This window comes from Callithrix jacchus, chromosome 15 (assembly GCF_049354715.1).
Source record: "Callithrix jacchus isolate 240 chromosome 15, calJac240_pri, whole genome shotgun sequence".
Lineage (NCBI taxonomy): Eukaryota > Metazoa > Chordata > Mammalia > Primates > Cebidae > Callithrix > Callithrix jacchus.
This window is the reverse complement of record NC_133516.1, coordinates 82,214,187-82,236,819: the sequence shown is the minus strand read 5'-3', so window position 1 is coordinate 82,236,819 and position 22,633 is coordinate 82,214,187. Positions and strand designations below refer to the sequence as shown.

Here is a 22,633-nt window from a genome sequence, read left to right as displayed (position 1 = left end):
TGCAACCTCTGCCTCCTGGGTTCAGGCAATTCTCCTGCCTCAGCCTCCTGAGTAGCTGGGATTACAGGCACATGCCACCATGCCCTGCTAATGTTTTTGTGTTTTTAGTAGAGACAGGTTTCACAATGTTGACCAGGATGGTCTCTTGACTTCATGATCCACCCGCCTCCACCTCCCAAAGTGCTGGGATTACAGGCTTGAGCCACCGCGCCCAGCCAGATCTGCCTTTTTAAAAACTTCATCTAATAGTTTAAACTTTCACCCATGAAATATTTTGTTGTACAAAATTACAGATTTCTATGTATGTTTTATTTTCTAATTTTTATGTTATATACGGTACCTTTTAAATAATTTAAAATTTTTTAAGATTATTGACAAAAGTGAGATGATCTATATGACTTTTTTCTTATTTTACTGTGAGGCAATGATTTCGGATGAAAACTAAAGAATTCGCAATTATATTAAACATTTAATTTGTCTGAACCTAGCCTTTTACCTTGAAAGGGCTCCACGAGGAGAGATCTTGATTATAAGAAAATCTTAACCATCCTGGGTATAAGAATTGCTTGAGTGTGCTGTAGAGGAAGGTTGTAGAATATATCTGGAGCTCTTCAAAGTAGACTAGAAAAGTCTCATGATTCTTGCCATTTACTCTAACAGATTTCTTAAGGGACCTCTGGGTTTGGTTTTGTGATTCTCTACAGATGTTGGTTTTAACAGTGGTCCTATCTTCATCACTCTTGACCATCACTGGATGGTGTTATCCAGTCCCTCAGAGTAATCTAAAATAATGTGCTTCTACTACATTTATTTGTCATTTGAGTCATATTTAATTTAATGAAACTTTCTAAAAGGAGATGATTCCTCTACTGTATCAGTATTTAGGAGATTGATCAAGATACTCATTGAATTTTATCTACAGTCTGATGAATGAAACCAGTTGACTCAATAGATGGCCTGTGGAAGAGATAGCCTAACATTCCAGTATAGTCAAGGTGACTTGAATCAAGGAGTTAGGGTAGAGGGCATGAAAATATTTTATGAAATAAAGCTAAAGCTGAAAAAATTGTATTGTGGCCAGTCTGAACAAAGACTGTATTTTTAATGTGAGGGCTATGGTCAGCATGAAGATGAAAAGAAGGGGTGCCTAAGAGCAAGAATAAGTCACTTAATCTTGATATCACTCAGGGGAGGGTGCCTGATAAGCCAACACTAATGCTTGACTTAATTGGCAGTTATGTCTTACAGTGAAGCCTGAGGTATCAAGATTAAAAATTTGTAATCATTATGGAACCTCATTCTGAGAATATACTTGCCTTTTTATTGTAATTTGGCTTTTTATTTAGATGTTCCTTTAAAGAGAAAATGTGCTGATTAAGTGATACTAGGCCCCAGTTGCTTGCCAGTTCTGATGTTTTGGGTTTTGCCTTTTTTTTTTTTTTTAAGCTATTAATACCCAACACCCTTCTTTGGTCTATGCATTCCCTTTAGAAATCTTTGTGTTTTTCTCTATTATTATTTTCTGTTTTGCTCCATTATTCATCTCTTTCCTATCCTCCACTCCCACCCCATTATGAAAAAGATGAGCAATAAAAATTTGGCGTGTGCAGTAAGGGAGGAGGGAACTTTTTCTGCTGTGATACTAATGCTTTGTCTAAATTAGTTGATTGCGGTTTTCTTTCTAAGCCCAGTCCTGTACAAACCTATCCAGTTTCCTGGTTGCTAGAAGAAATTGATAATATTTCTGATCAAGTGATGGAAGTATTTAATGAGCTTCTACCTGCATTTCTTTTCAGTATTTCTTAGATTGAATTGTGGTGTACATGAGAAATTAGGGGATATTCAGGATTGAAGGATTTTAATATTGGATTTGAAGCCTGCTAGACTTTACTGTTTCTCTGACAAACAGTGCTTAACTCAGACTGTGCTTAACTCAGGTGTATGGGCAGCTTTCTGCCACAGGACAAAGAGTAGTAACTCCTAGATGAGCTCCTGAGGACCACCTGCAAGTTCTGGACCCAGGAAACAGCCCAGCAAGGATTGTTTAGTATTGTTAATTCACACATTAAGCCATCGATCTTCCTACTTCAATTTATCGCTTTTCCATACTCCATCTCTACTTTTCCTAAAGATTGTAAATTTTCTTCATACTTTCCATTTCAATTTGCTTTCGGTGTTTCTGGGTTGAACTCTCTTCAGATGTATAGATACATTATTTATTAAAATGAAATAACCTAGCCTTTGCACACTAGTCCCTCAGAAGCTTAATCATTAAGATAAAACCAGCTGTTTTAAGTTTCTGAATTATGGGGGGGATTATATAATCAAAACATGACATGAACTCCCTCAATGAATCAGCAAAATAGCATCTTGTGTTTCATAAATGCACGTTTTAGATTTAGCAGGCTTTCTGACCATTTAAATAGACTTAAGTATTTCTATTTTAGCAGTCTCAACCATGGGTGATTTAGTTAATGGCACTTCTAAGTTAAGTTTGGCAGCATGCTTCTCCTGTTGGGGACAGGGGGATCTTACCTCGTTTTAGATGTTAAGGTTAGATGATTTGGAAATAGCTTTATATTTTTCATTTTTAGCTTAAAAATTATGCAACCATAATGCCAGAGACAAATTTGAAGACAAAAAAAAAAAAAAACCATCACCCACAACGTCACCAGCCTTTTACATATTACCTATAGTTAAAATCATAGCCTAGAAGAGTTTGTGATCTCTTGGTTCTTTAATGTACCAAACTCTCCTGTTTCTATCTAGTGTTCAAAATATGTTTTAATAGGTGTAATTTTTCCCCATTTTCCTTCCCCCCACTCTTGGGTACTTTGGTGGTATCTATTTTTTGCTGATATAGATAAGATGCTTTGAATACCTTTGTATATATCGCATGTTATTCATGTTTACATTTTTCCTTATGAATTCTTGGCAGTGGGAATATTGGGCAAAAGAATATAGTTTTACAGCTTCTCTAAAAAATAGGGCATTGTAGTTTTACTGTGTGTAGGTGAAGTAGAACTGTTAGATGTTTGAATTGGAAATAATTTGAGAGCCCCTTTTACTGAATTTACCTAGAGACCTAGGAGTCACATTTTAAATTTTGAGATAATTTAATTTTTTTAAAAAAGGAATCTTATAAATGTATATTTAATAAAATCTTAGAAATTTAGAGATTATCTAGTTTAGCTCATCAAAAATGGCACATGTACATGCCTATGTTGCACTCTTAGATTTGGAGGATCTTATAATATAATAATGAGTAAATCTAGGGGTATATACATTGCTAGACTGTTTTAGATTTACTATTAAGAGAGAATATGACACCTCCCACAGAGATTCACCTTGTTTTATTTGGCTCCATGGAAAGTGACTTAGCAACAGCTTTTAGGATTAGTATAAAGAAGTCTTTGATAATTAACTCTAAGTAAGTCTCTAATAAATAACTCTTAAAAACAGCCAACAATTGAACTCCTTTAGTGATGAGTTCTGAGTCATTTGGAATATTCAAGTAAACTTGGTATCTACTTGAGATAGTCATGTAAGTTTGGGGTTAAATCATATAAGTCCCTTCTTGGGTTGTGACTACAGATAAAGCTTTTTGATTTAGACAGATCTGTTTCCTGATGGCCTCATTCACAGATTCCTTTTCTATTCCTTTACCCTAATGTTTAAAAACTATTAGGATTCTGTATTTGTGAAACTCAATTAGGCAGGCTACTTTTTCCTGTCTTCATCTCTTTCTACTTATGGTAGGAGATAGCTTTAAAATGTTTTTTAATTAAAAAAATTTTTTTGTGGCTAAATAGGTGTATATGTTCATGGGCTACATAGGATGTTTCGATACACTTATAAAACGTGTAATAATCTCATCACTGCGAATAGGGTATCCATCCCCTCAAGCATTTATCCTTTGTGTTACAAACAATCCAATTATACTCTTTTAGTTATTTTTAAATATATAATTATTATTGACTATAGTCACTGTTGTGCTGTCAAATAGTGGGTCTTATTCATTTTTTCTAACTAACTTTTTGTACCAGTTAGCCATCCCCCATCCCTACTACTCTTTCCAGCCTCTGGTAACCATCTTTTTACTCTTTATGTCCATGAATTCAATTGTTTTAATTTTTAGATCCCACAAATAAGTGAGAAAGTACAATGTTTGTCCTTCTATGCCTGGTTGATTTTACTTAATATAATGATCTCAAGTTCCGTCCATGTTGCAAATGACTGAATCTCATTCTTTTTTAAGGCTGAATAGTACTCCATTGTGAGTGTGTACCACAGTCTCTTTATCTAGTCATCTGTTGATGTACACTTAGGTTGCTTCCAAATCTTAGCTACTGTGAACAGTGCTGCCACAAACATGGGAGTACAGTTATCTCTTCAATATACTGATTTCCTTTCTTGTGGGTATATACTCAGTAGTGAGACTGCTGGATCATATGGTAGCTTTATTTTTAGTTTTTTTGTGGAAACTCCAAACTGTTCTCCAAAGTGGTTGTACTAATTTACATTCCCACCAACAGTGTATGACAGTTCCCTTTCCTCCACATCCTTGCCAGCATTTGTTATTGCCAGGACACGAGGTATCTTATAAGCAGTGTTTTCAATTCCTGAAGTGTTAAAAACACAAACACAAGAAGAAATCTTTCCAAGATTGTTTTGCTCAGTTGCTGAGTCCTCAGTCTTTGGAATCTTACCCAGCATAGGTTAATTAGACAATTATGCTACAAAGCTCAAAGGTATGGGGAGCGGGAGGAGCAAGAGAGGGGGGCAATTATTAGAATAGGTTAAAATATATATAAAAATGAGTTATGGAAAAATAGGAACAAGAACTATCCCTCTTTTACCCTTTCCCCCCAAAATCTTTAAGTCTGATTTTTAAAAATTTAGCTGCTTTTGATTTTGAGGATTTGAGAACTTTTTTTTAAAAAATAAAAAATCTTTTGGCTGGGCATGGAGCCTCATGCCTTTAATCCTAGCACTTTGGGAGGCCGAGGTGGGCAGATCACCTGAGGTCAGGAGTTTGAGACCAGCCTGGCCAACATAGTGAAACCCGTCTCTACTAAAAATATAAAAATTAGCTGGGCATGGTGGAGCACACCTGTAATCCCAGCTACTTGGGAGGCCGAGGCAGGAGAATCCCTTGAACCCAGGAGGCAGAGGTTGCAGTGAGCTGAGATTACACCACTGCACTCCAGCCTGAGCAACAGAGTGAAACTTTGTCTCAAAAAAAACCCAAAAAAAGCAAACTAAATCTTTTCTTTTTTGTATTTTGATGGCAGTGACCTAAGAGCTAATTTATTTGCTTATTTATGAAGAGTTGCTTTTTAGTTTTCATGCTTTAGGTTTTGATACGATATTCTATTTGTTACTGTCTTTAAGATAGTTGAGATGAATTTGATTCTGCATGCTGAGATGAATTTGATTTAGGCCTAATATTTAGAATTTATTGCAAGCTTTAATATTCATCAGTATACCATACTTCAGTTTGTTGTTTTCTACCCTCCTTCTCCCACATTGTACTTTTTTTCCCCTTCATAATAAGTTCCAGAATCAAGGAATGATGCATGCTTAGACCAAATCCAGGTAATTTCCCATTCAAGGAAGGACAAGCCAATTTCATTGCTTAAATTGAATTTTGGGGGGTGAAGTTGTGTTGTGTAAATCATTGATACATTTGGTTCTGAATTTCAAAAACATTATAATCTGCTTTTTTTTCTTTTGCATGCAGGTGAATGAGTGTTTTGCAGTGATATGTGTTCTGTCGTGAATTTTTAAAAGATGATTTTTCAAATTTCTTTTTATTACAGGTAAAATAATTAAATGAAATGCATAACTGTGTTCCTGTCATGTGTGCTACTGTTTTCTAATAGCAACTCCTTTTTCTATATATTTTCCCTTGACTACAGTGAAGAAATTTGCTTTATGAAAATTGTTTAGAAATGAGACTAAAAGGTGACTTTTTGAGACTTCAGAATTACATTTTGATAGATATTCCACCTGAACATTATGAGTTATAAAAATTGCAATAAAGGACTTGATAATGCTTTCAGAAAAGCCCAGGAATGACTCTTTTGTTTCTGCCTGTTGATTAAGAGAGAGTTGACTGTTTTTAGAAAAATCAATATGGCATTCATTTTCTTTCTTATAAATATACAGATGTAATATATGGCTGGGAGCAGTAGCTCAACGTCTGTAACCCCAGCACATTGGGAGGCTGAGGTGGGCTGATTCCTTGAGGTCAGGAGTTCAAGACCAGCCTGGCCAACATGGTGAAACCCCTTCTTTACTAAATACACAAAAAGCCGGGCATGGTTTCACCATGTTGGTGAAATAGCTGGAATAGTAGTTCCAGCTATTCCAGAGACTGAGGCACAAGGATTGCTTGAACCTGGGAGGCAGAGGTAGCAGTGAGCTAAGATCGTGCTACTCCAGCCTGGGTGGAGTTTCACTCTGTCTCAAAAAAATAAGAGTGAAAACTCTGTCTCAAAAAAATAAGTCATATACAAATGAAAACTTGGTAAAGACACAAATAGTAGAGAGGTATGTAAACTAAAATGGCAAACTAGTTTATCCCCTTTGTGGCTTTTCCACTCAACCCACTCCCACCATTTTCTCTGTTATAATAACTATGAAGTTTTTGCTTATCCTTTCAGTCCTTTTACCTTGTATCCCTAACACCATCCTCTAGAAGCCCTTTAGAAATCTAACAATGCAAAGTGATTCTTAAATACTTTGTTAAAACAGTTTATGGTTAGTAGTGCTTGGTCAACTTCTCATAATATTGTATGGTTTTATTTAGAACACATTATATTGGGTCCTTTTGCGTAATCAGTGTGTTCAGTGTTCCTGTCATTTCCAGAAGTTTTTGGCTTTTCTTTTAAGCAGTGGCTGTAAGACAGTAAAATGACAGGATGTTAAGATTCCAGAGCCCTGGCTTTTAGTCTTAGCCATGTTAGTAACTGTTACCTTGGGCAAATCCTGTAACCATTCTTGGACTTCTTTTAGCATGTGTTAAATGATAAGTTCATCCTATTCTATACCATATATGACTTCTCTCAACTCTAATTTTACACTTACTCTTTGATTTGGAACATATTTGACATTATAAAAGTATATAGAAGCTTGGGAGTTTTATCACTGGTTTTAGAGGATTATATTAGTCACTTTGGGTTAATTTAGAAGCCTTGGTTAGGAATTGGAACCCCCTAGTTATAGTATTCATATAGAAAATATACTCTGTTTAATTATACCATCTTCAGAAATGCACAGGCATGATGGAGAATAATCCTTAAAATTTTAAGTAGTCATATTTTCCTAAGCTCCATAATTCACTACCTTCCATATATATGTATATATTTTTTTCCTATTGATTATTATTTTTCAGATAGTTGGGATGAGATGAGTTTGATTCTTGATTTGGGCCTAGTTTAGAGAATTTATTGCAAGCTTTAATATTCATCCATGTACCATCCTTCAGTTTATTATTTTCTTCCCTCCTTCCCCCATATTGTACCTTTTCTCCCCTTTATGATGAGTTCCAGAATGGAGGAATGATGGATGATTAGACCAAATCCAGATAAATTCCCTCTTAAGGAAGGACAAGACAGTGTTCATTGATTAAATCGAATTTTGGGGGGTGGTTTTATGTATTTCATAACAGTGGAAGTGGAAAACAATGTCCAAATATGCTTCCTAAGCTATGTGGTGGTCGGATGTTTACAGTGCACTAAAATTAATCACGTATGTTAGTGTTGTCTTGAAATTTTATAATTTCCTCCTTATCTCACTAAAATCCTAGGAGTTCTGCTTCTAGCTACTTAGTTTTAACGTGGAACTGTGAAGTGTCTTTTGTTGTTTTCTTTCTCCTGGAAGCTTTTTGAGTAAAGGGGAGTGAAAAACTTAGATTTCAAAGTTTTTTCATTAGATTGTCCAGAAAAGTTATGCATGCCATTATCTCTTGCTTAGAGTTTGCAAAGCCGCTTAGGTAGTTTCCTTGCTTTCAGTCTTGCTACCCATATAGACTATTTGTCATAGCAACTAGTGATCCTTGTACCATATTAGGGCCTGCCACTCTTCTGTAAAAATCCTCCAGAGGCTTCTTCCTTCCCTCAGAAAAGTCAGAATCCTCAACAGAATTTATAAAGTCTTTTATCTGCTTCCTCCTGATTTCCCCGTTTGGAGACTATTTCTACCCCTCTTCCCATGTTCACAGCAGCTGCCTTATTTGTGCTTTGTGTGCACTAGGCATGCCTTTACTTTATTTGCCTTTTTGCATGCTATTTTCCCTTGTCCAAACATTTGCATGACTTGCTCCCATCTTTAAGTCTCTGCTCATTCATTGCTATATCATGCCCTGAGTTTCCTATATAATAGAACAGCACCCGTTTCCCTTCACTTTCTTTCTTCCCTGCTTTTTTCCCCCCATAATGCTTATATACTACTGATGTAATTTTTTGTGTGTGTCTTGACAACCCCCAACTAGAATGTGAGTGCCATGAAAGTAGCTCAAGATGATTGGCTGGGCTTAGGAAGGCTGATTGTCAGAAGCCCTTGGGATATCAAACTCACTGTTCTGGGGTGAGGGCTCTGCCGCAGCAGACATTTGATCCTCTGTTTCCTTGGCCAACCTTGACATGGCCTGCAACATGAGTCCTACTTAAGCACTGCAGCACCCTTTGCCGTATCATAGCATTTGAGCGTATTTTCATTTTTTAAAAATTTGTGGGAAAAATGGCTGAATAATATTTCAGTTGCAAATAATAACCTTTGACAAATATTTGTCAGTAAATTGTGGGCATTAGCTGATGGCTTATTCATTGTATATACTGGACTGAAGAGAGAAAAATAATAATGCTAAGTAATGACTAATTGAGGATTTGACTAATAATGTCTTTTGTCCATAATATCATATATCTATGCCCTCTTCGTCAGTTATAAATTTCCAAATCACTTTCTTGTCAAACTCAAGAGAATATACAAGTTTTTGGTGCAGGTTTTTTTGGTTTGCTTTTATTTAATTAATTTATTTATATATTTATTCTCTTGACTGCATACTCATATTACCATATTTGTTAAAATGAGTAATATGTTGGAAGCAGTTAAGTTGAAGGCTTTCTCTAGCATAATATATGCCACTTAAATTTTATTTGATTTTTAGCAAAGGAAAAATGTCAAGTTTCAAATTTCACTGAACATTACTGGGTTTTTAAAATTGTTGTTACCAATCTCTTCCCCTCTCCTTCCCCACCCCTAATTCATATTTGCTTTTACTTTTTTTTGTTTTGGAGAAAGTCAAAATGGTATAGAACTCTTTTCCTTTTCCCTCCCTCTTCCGCCACTGCCCCCCTCATCCCCACAATGAGGTCTTCATTTCCTTTCTCATTTGGAGTGATAAATTACCTTCCATAGAAGAATCCTGAGTCATATAATTGGGACATTCCCATACTCCTGAATAGATGACCCTAAAATTAAACTTAGAAATATCTATTTATAAAAGATATTTTTTTTCCCACTTTCAATGCCTGTTAGTTATCTGCAATCAGACATATTTTTATCTGTTTGGCAAACCTGATAGGTTAAGACTCAGCCGAGTAAATGCCAGGTATGTGACGGGCACTTATGTTTGTTAAATAAATTATTTTTTACAAATCTTTTCTCCTTCTATTCAGTATTTCTTAAAAGTAGAGCCAATGTATATACGTGGGAAAAGTTTGCTATATTGTAGCTGGCAGGGCTGATAGGAGGTTGGAAGAGGGATGTATAATTCAGGATGGTATAGTGAATTTAGTCTTTTGAGACAGAAAGGTTTGTATTTGAATCCAAGTTTAGTGATTTCTGTTGTCAAGCTATAACCTGCTGAACTTAACATCTCTCGAATGTTCATTTCCCTGTATGTCAGATTTGGATAGAATTATTGTACAGACTTGCTTCTGATGAATATAGGAATATTTGCAACATAGCTTTCCTAGTTCTTTTTGTCATTTCTGAGTATAGTTGATCAAACAAATGTGTTGTCATTGACCTCCTTTTTTCCTCCTAACCCCATAATTTGTCAAGCTTTGCCTAAAGAATCTTTGTAGCCTTAATTTTCTCTCTGTTGCCACATTCTTAGATCTAGCTCACATGTTCCCCCTTGCATGCCTTTGTTTCACCATTTCTGGTTTTTGCCTTCTTGATCTTATATATTAAAAGGGAAAGACTGTACAGGGCTCTGAGTTTAACTTCCAGTTTCTTCTCTCATTCTTGAATAGTATAGTCTATGTATACTACTTAGTGTAGAATGGTCTAGTTACAAGAAAAGTTGGGACATTTATCATACTGCTTAATAGCAGCTCTCTACCAGGTGTAGGCATCAGAATTCCTTGTGGAACTTAAAATATTCTCATTCCTGGGCCCCACTCCAGACCTCTTGGATTAGCATTTCTGGCATGGAGCCTGAGTATAAATTCCACTGGGGATTTTTCTGCAGACACTCAGTTAAGAACTGCCTTATTGGAAGGCCATCTCAAGCCACTCAGGCAGATCAGTATATGTAAATGTTAGTTTTCATGACCTCATGGTCTTTTCTAACACCCTTCTATGGCTTTCCTATTACTAAAGAATAAAGTCAAAATGAAGCTGACTATTAAAGACCCACTTTTGGTCACCCCAGTTTATCTTGTTAATACTATTTTTTACCATTCTTTTTGATAACTATTTTCCTATCAGACTGAAATTGCAATCTGGCGTTATTTTTCAACCAACTGCTTCTCTTATGATGCTGTAGAATGTCCTGTTCCCTTACCCCTTTATCTTCTTCAAAAGAAACAACCTTTTATCTTTTAAACTGTATCTCAAAAAGGTTTACCTTCTTGATAAGCTTTTCCTAGTGCCCTCAGTTAGAAATCGCATTCCTTCTTTGAACTCCAAAACATTTATATACTTTATTTTTTACACTGATCCCTGATTGTTTTATCTCCAGACATCTTTATTCCCTACTAAAGCTTTTTGATGACCCATTCTGTTTGTGTATTACACCATCACTCTCTAAGTATCATGGGTGCTTACTTGGTACATAATAAGTGCTGGGTTTCCATCTCCTCTTGCCCCTTGTCACTTGCCCCTTCTGATTTCAGGATAGCCGATTACATTTTTATAATGCATAGTGAAATGTATTTAAAAATGCTGCTGGCATATTAAACTGGTCTTAAGTCATTTTCCATAAAATATAAAATTTTTTGCTTTTCTTGGATTTTTTAGGGTCCCAGAAGAAAAATAAGAAATTCTACATTTGGCTTTGACAGACTTCTCATGTACAGCTACTGTTTTTGTGATAATCATAGGACTCAGAGATGTCAGGCTAGCTTTTCCTTTTGTAATGTTTGCTAGATATGGGAATTATTGGGAGACTATTCTTTATGGATCTCTCACATGTTATGCATGTTTTGCAAGCAGAGATACAGACTGACTGTGTTTTTTCTGGACTATCTTTTTCAAGGATTTTATATAGTGAGCAACCTTAGGAGACCAATAGTATTTCTTTTCAGAGCAAAGAATAGGTTTGCTTATGGTCTGGTATAAAAATAGTGTCTCCTTCCAGAGTATGTTAACCTAGAGTTTAGTGTAGTAAGGATAAGTTTAGTATAGTAAGGACCCTCCAGTGCAAAGAATGGGTATGCTTATGCCCATTATAAAATATTTGAGTTCTTTGTAAGCTCAGGCTTTCTTTCCTGTAACGCAACCCATTGCATGTATAGTTGTTACATGGACCTTCTGTGGCATCCCTTGGGAACTGGGGCATAGGGAACTGGCTTAAATACTGATACTGGCTGCTGCTACTGCCTTGAATAGTAACATTATCTCTGACCTAGGGGTCTTGTGTCTTCTGCCAGCATCCATGAAACTGGCAGAATAACTTATTTGTTAGCTTACAAGTAGGGTAAAATCTCAGACCCTTCACAGTTCTTAGTAATAATTTTAAAGCTACTCTTTTCATACCTGAAAAATCAGCCCTTCTGTAAGTAACTCTTGTTAAATTTGGATGAGATTAGAATTTAGGTGCCTTATGTCTATATTCTTTATTTTCTCCCTATTCTTTTTCATGAAAATTAATTATTCGAGTTAAAGGATTGTCATTCTGAGATTGTCCTGTGAAATAATGCTATTAATAGTATTCTCTATCTTTCTCTCTTTTCCCTAAATAAAAGCACTGCTGTTTTCTGAGGACGAGCATGTTGATTTGTTTACTTAAAGCTGAAGTTTGGAATACATATTGTCTTAAAATGAGAAATGGCGTATTAGGGAGAACATTTCTTTTAAATTTGGGTATAACATCACTTTAATGATAAACTAGCTAAATAATAAAACATGTTGGATAATGCTAATGCTACCGGAAAAGAAAATAAAACAGAATAAGATTGTTTGGGTGGACAGAACAGTATTGAAATTTTAGATAATGTTGGCTAGGGAAGGCCTTACCTGGTGGCTTCTGAGTAAAGAACTGAAGTAATTTCAGAGATGAGCCGTGTGACTTTCTGGAGGGAAGGCATCTAGGTAGAGGGAAGAGAAGTGCAAAGGCCCTCCAGCAAAGTGTGCCTGATGGGAAGCATTGAGGAGGCTGGTTTGTGATGCTTTGAAAACAGGTAAGGAGAGGGTTGGAGTATTGACCTTTGTCTTAGCTGTGTTTCTATACTTTACCCCAGAGCATTTGCTTTTATGTTTATGTATTAAGAACCTTTCCATTTAAGAAATGAGATTCCTTTCTTTAAAAACATATTTGAAAACTACTGAACTAGGTAGCTTGTCTTCCAAACTATTCTTAGTTCTCATTGACAGTCTCTGTAAGTGCCTATTTTTCAACAGTCAATTTAAGTGCCAGTCCCACATTGGTGTGTTTTTTAATTCAGCAGGTATTTGAGAGCTATATTCAACCCTACTTTATGTGGTTTATTTTTAAGCCCCCACATGATTATATTCTTTGAATATATATTCTGTTGAAGAGAAGAGGCTGAGACAGCTTGGAACAGTTAGAGAAATAATATAAGATAGGATTCTACTTAAAACCTCTCTAGCCAAGGTCACTTCTTACCCTTTATTACCAAATATAAAAGCTAGTTTTCAACTCTTGTTGGCCTTGAAATATTAGAACCATACCGTTTCCTTGAAACACCATCCTATCACTCTGGTTGCACCATTTCTGTTTCTCAAGGATTCCTCGTTCCTTGAGTTTATACCTTAACTGCCTCCTCTTCTCACTCTCCTTAATCTCTTCAGATATTCTCATCTACTATATGACTTCAGTTACCACCTATAGATTGTTGATTCTCATATCTAAATTTGTAGTCTAAACCCTTCTCTTGAGCTGAGGTGTTAGCAGTTGTAATAAGTTGGATTTTTACATATTCATTTTTATATTTAAAGCAATATGATATCTTTTACCTACAAAAAAAGAAAAAAGAACTTGTTCTTCCTCTCTTTACTTTGGTAAATAGTATTCTTGTCCAGTTGATTAAGTTAGAATCTTTTACGTTGGTGACTACTAGTCAAAGACTATCAGGTGCACATCTGTAGTAAACAAAATTAGGTTTATTGATGTCTGCAGCAAGGGAAGCCACATACCATGGGGAACCATGAAATGTCAGTAAGATGATATTGGACAGACTTAGAGAATGTGGGCTTTGTTGGGTAATTTTGGGGAGAATTCAGGGAAGTGATGAAAGTTTCCTCTGGATTAGATGCTGTGAAGAAATGGGGAATAAAGCTATGAATAGATATCTTAATAAATCTGATCTAGGAGGTGACAAGAACAGTGTGAGGCTAAAACTAATTGGTAAAGAAGCAGCGATCACTTGTGCAAGATGGGATTTTTTTTGTGGTTTGCATGGAGTCCTTGCTTTTGTCTGTTCTCAGACACAATTCTACAGTGGCTTGGGTTTGCCTCACTTCCATCATAGTCACAGAGGACCTTTTCCAGTGTTGGTGATCTGTGAGATCCTGTTTGACAGAAAATGCCACAGTCTAGCTGTGAGTGCTGAGCTACCTCCTAGCTGCAAAGGGCTGCTTTTCTCTCTGGGTCTCACTTATTTAGGATAGATGTAGATTGGGTGGCATTTAGACAATAGGAAGATGTATTTTAGGGTATTTGAACAAATAATTTACGTGCTGTTGGCTATGTGTGAGGGGCAGTAATGTAACTTATTCTACTGGGAATGTATCAGTAGGATCTAGGGTTATATTGAAGTAGAGACGCCTCGGTTGTTAATGTCAATCTTACATGGGGCCTTTTAGAGCTAAATGTTTGAGTACTTACTTACTATTTGCCAGACACTAAGTCCTTACATCATCTCTTTTAATCTTTCAAGTATGTTGAGTCAGAAAGGAAGGATACATATTTCTGTCTTTGGGAATAAGAACCAAACTGGAAATCCAGGTATGGCTAATGGTGTAGACTGTTAAGCAATGTTTCAGAGTGTGAGTTTTAGCATAATCATTTGGATTGATTAGATATAAATGGTTAGTAAATTTTTAAAAATAGCCTGTGGCAATGTACAGGATGACCATAAACTCTTGGTTTTAGGTATTTATTTGGCTTTCCTCATGATGTAGGCCCAAATGTGTAATGTGCAAAAAAAAGAAGAAGAAAAAAGCTTCCAGTGAAGGGTATGTGTTGTGGTGGTAAGCTGTAAAGAATTTGGCTTTAAGTTAAAATAAATATATGTTAGAAATACTGTGATTAAAAACTATGCTGAAGTTAGGGATGAAATTACTATGAAATACATCAAAAATGGTGAATAGATATGTGATGAATTGCAAAATGCTAATTGTAAAATCTAAATGGTTGGCACATGGCTGCTCACTATGAAATTCTTTCAACCTTTCTGTATATTTGAAAGTTTTAATAATAAGATATTAGGGGAGGGTTGAGGTATAAACTGACTGCTAAAGTCTTCTCCCTGACTTGAGGCTTTTGTTTTCTCTGTAGGAACTTTCCGCTGTACTTTTTGCCATACAGAGGTAGAAGAGGATGAGTCAGCAATGCCCAAAAAAGATGCACGCACACTTTTGGCAAGGTTTAATGAACAAATTGAGCCCATTTATGCATTGCTGCGGGAGACAGAGGATGTGAACTTGGCCTATGAAATACTTGAGCCAGAACCCACAGAAATCCCAGCCCTGAAACAGAGGTGAGTGTAGGCCCTGTGCTCTGACTACGAATACTTCTCAACCTGTTCTTGTTTTAACTACCTGTACCTTGGAGAACAAGAGTGGGTAATTTACTTGGAGACTCAAGACTGTAATGTTACATAGGTTCTTAGTTCTGCCAGGTTTGTTGTGTGCCTGTGATGAAATTCGTTTGTTCTAAATGCAGAACACTGTGGACTTTAGGCAAAAATCTTTATACATAGGTTTGACTTCAAGTACTCATTCTGCTTGGGCCTGCAGCAACTCAGCCAATTGTTAGCTAATCCTAAATTAATTGTGCTGCTTGGGAATATTTGAATTTTCCTATCCAGCTTCTGAAGGCTGAAGTTCTTTAAGGAACTTCAGTGTTTAAGGAAATTCAGTGTTTTCTTTTTTGTTTTTGAAGCTTTTTAACCACCTTTTTTTCTTGTAATTGCAACTTCCTTGAAAGTAAAGTAAAGTATAGCTGGTGTTATCTATGGGTTAATACTTCTAACAGTGGCTCCCTGTTTTTATCAGTGTTCCCTAATGTGTGAATTGCAGAGGTAGCCTTAGTTTTGCCATGCCAGAAAAAATGGTTTATATTCTTTCTTGAAAAGCATAAATGAAAATTGGGGTCAAGGAGTCTCTCCTACTCTACCCTTTTTTTTCTCTCCCTCTTCCCAGAATCAAGTAAGGGATATCTTTATTTAGATATCCTTTACTCCACCTACTCCCTTCCAAAAAACTCAACAATCAGGTTGTACTTGTCTAGTTTTTAGGAGCATTCTTATATTTTATTTCCTGTGGTACCAATGTTACAAAATAGCCAGTACTGAGTAAATTGGGCTGCTTTTGGATGGTTAAAAGTAATCCAATTTTACAGAAAATTTTGTATCTGTAAGAGTTATAAATTTTCTAATCCAGTACCATGTGTCAGTTAGGATGACTTTGCCTGTGATAACAGAATATGCAACTCTATTTGGAATTAGAATCCAATGTAGAAGTAGATTGAACAATAAGAAAATATATCCTGTATGACCAGAAGTCCTGAGGTAGTCCAGTTCAAAATTGGTTAATTTCACAGCTCAATTATATCTTCAGGGATCTAGATTTGTTCCATCTTTCTACTCTGCTGAACTCAGCCTATTGGTTGTCCTCTTGGGACAATGAAGGGAGCTAGCCTAAGATGGCCATGTATTTCTAGGTATCACATGCAGATAAAAATGTCCAAATGCAGAAAAGGGGACTGTCCCTTCCTTGTGATCTATTTTAAAACTGAAGAAAGGTTTCCCAGAGGGCCCCCTGGGATACTATACTATCTATCCCCCAATGTTGTCTCACTGGCTACAGTTGCTTTATATGCATATTTCTAAGCCAGCAGCTGGCAAAGGAAGTGAGATCATGTGACTGGTACTTAGATTAGTCACCTTCTAAGACTAGGGAAGGTCCCAGAGTTCTTTGGAGCAAATTGCCATTGGTATTTGAGTAAAACCAGTAAGCAAAGAAAGAAAGGAGCCGCAGTTGATAAGAAACTAATAGCATCCATATCACAGATAGCCTTAAGTTTTAATACTGGGTATTTATTTCTTTTTGTATAAGAAAAGGAATTCATCTTTTTAAAATATCTTATTTAGTCATTTTAAGTTAGCTCTAACATACAAGCTTATGAGGGAAATTGATTTTATAAAAATACAAAATTTTCTAAGCTTAGGGGTTATTTTGTGTTGAAGTATGCATCAATGTACTTACTATCTGATTGCTTCCTACACAGTATAATACTATCTGAATTATTCTGATGTTTCCTCTCCTTTCTGTAGTTATTTGTCCTGTTTATCAAGATGCTTCCCCACTACAGTAGCATTCGGTCACCAACACCACTGGCTTCCTGCCTCTAATGTTCTCCACCTACCACAATCCACCTTCCCTTCCAGGATCTTTATTTAGATACCCCACTCACTGCAGGCCTGAGATGAGTCTTAGTGGTACAGCAACACCAGAGGCCCAACAGCAGCTCTCTGTATCAAGTCACCTTCTTCTCATCAGGAATGATGGTGACTCCAGGGATGAAGAAGAACTAGGAAGTTGAGGAAATAAACTGATCAGGAAAAAGGATGCCTAACAGTCTGGTTGTTAAGAAAGAAGGGAGGAAATGGAGTAAGACAAGAAAGACAGGATAGAGTTCCTAGAGCTGCCAGCCAGACCAAAGTAAAATCGTTTCCATGTGATCAGGAAAAAAAATCATTAGATTAGAAGATGTTGCCCAGATTAAGATATCCCCACCAAAGCATTTGACAAGTTCCACTGCCTGGATATAACTAACATGCCAGAGGTGGTATCGATTTGGTTTTTCTATACTACAGGAGTATGAAGTTTTGAAATGGCCCATCCTGCCCCAAGGACATAATAGTCCATCCTGCCTCAGTACAAGAGATAAGAGTCAATAGAATGGTATGGGAACTCAGAGATAATAGCTTTCTTAAAAAAAAAAATGGCACTATTGTTAGTTTGATTGCGATCTGTAATCAGTTAAATTCTAGCTTGTCCCTAGCTCAGAAACCAGAGGCTACCTATGAAGAACTGTCAGTAGGCCAAACCCAAGAGTTGATGGACAATTCTGTCTTTTCAGCAAGTCAACCTATTGATGATACATTAAAAGTCTGCCTGTCTTTCTAAAGTGGAATTTCTTGCCAGTAACCTTCCCTTTTTCATCATCTCTTAACACTCACCTTAAAGATCTTTAACAATTTAGTTTTGAAATAATATTCCCCTCTCATATCAGAGGAAGAGTCATATCTTTTAAAAGTTCTAAAATTTCTTAAATATTGTAAAAATATTCAAACATGAATTGTCATTTTTGTCATCTTTAATTAAAATTGTTCCAAATTTTGAAATTTGTTTGACTTGTGGTCAAATGTCTGCTGCCTCAAACTGTAATAAAAGCCAACTTGAATTTATGACAGAATACTGAAAACAAGACTTTTTTTCTTCTAATTGCATTTTAGGTTTTCGGGTACATGTACAAACATGAAAGATAGTTGCAAAGGTACACACGTGGCAGTGTGATTTGCTGTCTTCCTCCCCTTCACCCCCATCTGGCATTTCTCCCAGTGCTATCCCTCCCCAGCTCCGCCCCCACTGTCCCTCCCCTGTTTCCCCCAATAGACCCCAGTGTGTAGTGCTCCCCTCCCTGTGTCCATGTGCTCTCATTGTTCATCACCCACCTATGAGTGAGAATATGCGGTATTTCATTTTCTGTTCTTGTGTCAGTTTGCTGAGAATGATGTTCTCGAGATTCATCCATGTCCCTACAGAGGACACGAACTCATGGTTTTTGATTGCTGCATAATATTCCATGGTGTATATGTGCCACATTTTTCCAGTCCAGTCTATCATCGATGGGCATTTAGGTTGGTTCCAGGTCTTTGCTATTGTAAACAGCGCTGCAATGAACATTCGTGTGCATGTGTCCTTATAGCAGAATGATTTATAGTCCTTTGGATATACACCCAGTAATGGGATTGCTGGGTCAAATGGAATTTCTATTTCTAGGTCTTTGAGGAATCGCCACACTGTCTTCCACAATGGTTGAACTAATTTACACTCCCACCAGCAGTGTAAAAGTGTTCCTATTTCTCCACATCCTCTCCAGCATCTGTTGTCTCCAGATTTTTTTAATGATTGCCATTCTAACTGGCGTAAGATGGTATCTCAATGTACTTTTGATTTGCATTTCTCTGATGACCAGTGATGATGAGCATTTTTTCATATGTTTGTTGGCTTCACGTATGTCTTCTTTTGTAAAGTGTCTGTTCATATCCTTTTCCCATTTTTGGATGGGCTTGTTTGTTTTTTTCTTGTAAATCTGTTTGAGTTCTTTGTAAATTCTGGATATCAGCCCTTTGTCAGATGGGTAAACTGCAAAAATTTTTCCCATTCTTTTGGTTGCCGATTCACTCTAGTGACTGTTTCTTTTGCCGTGCAGAAGCTGTGGAGTTTCATTAGGTCCCATTTGTCTATTTTGGCTTTTGCTGCCAGTGTTTTTGGTGTTTTGGTCATGAAGTCCTCGCCTACTCCTATGTTCTGAATGGTTTTGCCTAGATTTTCTTCTAGGGTTTTTATAGTGCCAGGTCTTATGTTTAAGTCTTTAATCCATCTGGAGTTAATTTTAGTGTAAGGTGTCAGGAAGGGGTCCAGTTTCTGCTTTCTGCACATGGCTAGCCAGTTTTCCCAACACCATTTATTAAACAGGGAATCCTTTCCCCATTGCTTGTTTTTGTCAGGTTTATCAAAGATTGTATGGTTGTAGATATGTTGTGTTGCCTCCGATGCCTCTGTTCTGTTCCATTGGTCTATATCTCTGTTTTGGTATCAGTACCATGCTGTTTTGATTACTGTAGCCTTGTAGTATAGTTTGAAGTCTGGTAGTGTGATTCCTCCTGCTGTGTTCTTTTTGCTTAGAATTGACTTGGCTATGTGGGCTTTCTTTTGGTTCCATATGAAGTTCAAGGTGGTTTTTTCCAGTTCTGTGAAGAAAGTCAATGGTAGCTTGATGGGGATAGCGCTGAGTCTGTAAATTACTTTGGGCAGTATGGCCATTTTCACGATACTGAGTCTTTCTAACCATGAACATGGAATGTTTCTCCATCGGTTTGTGTCCTCTATTTGTTGAGCAGTGGTTTGTAGTTCTCCTTGAAGAGGTCCCTTATGTTCCTTGTAAGTTGTATTCCTAGGTATTTTATTCTCTTTGTAGCAATTGTGAATGGCAGTTCATTCTTGATTTGGCTCTCTTTAAGTCTGTTATTGGTGTATAGGAATGCCTGTGATTTTTGCACATTGATTTTATATCCTGAGACTTTGCTGAAGTTGCTTATCAGTTTCAGGAGTTTTTGGGCTGAGACGATGGGGTCTTCTAGATATACTATCATGTCATCTGCAAATAGAGACAATTTGGCTTCCTCCTTTCCTATTTGTATACCCTTTATTTCTTTTTCTTGCCTGATTGCTCTGGCTAGAACTTCCAATACTGTATTGAATAGGAGTGGTGAGAGAGGGCATCCTTGTCTAGTGCCAGATTTCAAAGAGAATGCTTCCAGTTTTTGCCCATTCGGGACGATATTGGCTGTTGGTTTGTTGTAAATAGCTTTTATTATTTTGAGATACGTTCCATCAATGCCGAGTTTATTGAGGGTTTTTAGCATAAAGGGCTGTTGAATTTTGTGAAAGGCCTTCTCTGCATCAATTGAGATAATCATGTGGTTTTTGTTTTGTTTTTTTTTTTTTGAGATGGAGTTTCGCTGTTGTTACCCAGACTGGAGTGCAATGGCAGGTTCTCGGCTCACCGCAACCTCCACCTCCTGGGTTCAGGCAATTCTCCTGCCTCAGCCTCCTGAGTAGCTGGGATTACAGGCATGCGCCACCATGCCCAGCTAATTTTTGTATTTTTAGTAGAGACAGGGTTTCATCTTGTTGACCAGGATGATCTCGATCTCTTGACCTCGTGATCCACCTGCCTCGGCGGGATTACAGGCGGGATTACAGTGCTGGGATTATAGGCGTGAGCCACCGCACCCAGCGGTTTTTGTTTTTGGTTCTGTTTATGTGGTGAATTACGTTTATAGACTGGTGTATGTTGAACCAGCCTTCCATCCCCAGGATGAATCCTACTTGATCATGGTGGATAAGCTTTTTGATGTGCTGTTGCAATCGGCTTGCCAGTATTTTATTGAAGATTTTTGCCTCTGTGTTCATCATGGATATTGGCCTGAAGTTTTCTTTTCTTGTTGAGTCTCTGCTGGGTTTTGGTATCAGGATGATGTTGGTTTTATAAAATGATTTGGGAAGTATTCCCTCTTTTTGGATTATTTGGAATAGTTTCAGAAGGAATGGTAACAGTTCCTCTTTGTGTGTCTGGTAGAATTCAGCTGCGAACCCATCTGGACCTGGGCTTTTTTTGGGTGGTAGACTCTTAATTGCTGCCTCAACTTCAGACCTTGTTATTGGTCTATTCAGAGTTTCGGCTTCCTTCTGGTTTAGGCTTGGGAAGACACAAGTGTCCAGAAATTTATCCATTTCTACCAGGTTTACTAGTTTATGTGCATAGAGTTGTTTGTAATATTCTCTGATGATGGTTTGAATTTCTGTGGAATCTGTGGTGATTTCCCCTTTGACATCTTTTATTGCATCTATTTGGTTGTTCTCTCTTTTCTTTTTTATCAATCTGGCTAGTGGTTTGTCTATTTTGTTGATCTTTTCAAAAAACCAGCTCTTGGATTTATTGATTTTTTTGAAGTGTTTTTCATGTCTGTATCTCCTTCAGTTCTGCTCTGATCTTAGTTATTTCTTGTCTTCTGCTAGGTTTTGAGTTTTTTTGATATTGCTCCTTCAGCTCTTTCAATTTTAACGTTAGGGTGTCAATTTTGGATCTCTCCACTCTTCTCATGTGGGCACTTATAGCTATATATTTTCCTCTGGAGACTGCTTTAAATGTGTCCCAGAGATTCTGGTATGTTGTGTCTTCATTCTCGTTAGTTTTGAAGAACTTCTTTATTTCTGCCTTCATTTCATTGTTTATCCAGTCAACATTCAAGAGCCAGTTGTTCAGTTTCCATGAAGCTGCGCAGTTCTGAGTTAGTTTCTGAATTCTGAGTTCTAACTTGATTGCACTATGGTCTGAGAGACTATTTGTTATGATTTCAGTTGTTTTGCATTTGCTGAGGAGTGATTCCAATTATGTGGTCAATTTTAGAGTAGGTTTAATGTGGTGCTGAGAAGAATGTATATTCTGTGGATTTGGGGTGGAGAGTTCTGTAAATGTGTCTATCAGGTTTGCTTGTTCGAGGTCTGAGTTTAAGTCCTGGAAATCCTTGTTAATTTTCTGTCTGGTTGATCTGTCTAATATTGACAGTGGAGTGTTAAAGTTTCCCACTATTATTGTGTGGGAGTCTAAGTCTCTTTGAAAGTCATTAAGAACTTGCCTTATGTATCTGGGTGCTCCTGTATTGGGTCCATATATATTTAGGATCATTAACTCTTCTTGTTGTATCGATCCTTTTACCATTATGTAATGTCCTTCTTTGTCTCTTTTGATCTTTGTTGCTTTAAAGTCTACTTTATCAGAGACTAGAATTGCAACTCCTGCTTTTCTTTTTGCTCTCTGTTTGCTTGGTAAATCTTCCTCCATCCCTTTATTTTGAGCCTTTGTGTATCCTTGCATGTGAATGGGTTTCCTGGATACAGCACACTGATGGGTTTTGGATTTTTATCCAATTTGCCAGTCTGTGTCTTTTGATTGGTGCATTTAGCCCATTTACATTTAGGGTTAATATTGTTAACCTAGCTTACTGTTTTGCCTGTTAGTTGTTGTAGATTCTTCATTTTGTTGATGCTCCTTAGCATTTGGTATGTTTTTGGAATGGCTGGTACTGGTTGTTCCTTTCTATGTGTAGTGCCTCTTTCTGGAGCTCTTGTAAAGCAGGCC

At 37.0% G+C, this 22,633-nt stretch overlaps 1 protein-coding gene across 2 annotated transcripts in view; it reads left to right on the top strand.

The window, feature by feature from the left end:
• The window catches only part of GTF2E1 (general transcription factor IIE subunit 1), a 40,474-nt gene that overhangs the window by 6,570 nt on the left and 11,271 nt on the right, over positions 1-22,633 (top strand). For both annotated transcript variants that reach the window (XM_002758763.6, XM_035274094.3), the window contains one exon: positions 14,975-15,176. In XM_002758763.6, coding sequence (XP_002758809.1) covers positions 14,975-15,176 — 202 coding nt within the window. The remainder of the gene's footprint in view (positions 1-14,974; positions 15,177-22,633) is intronic.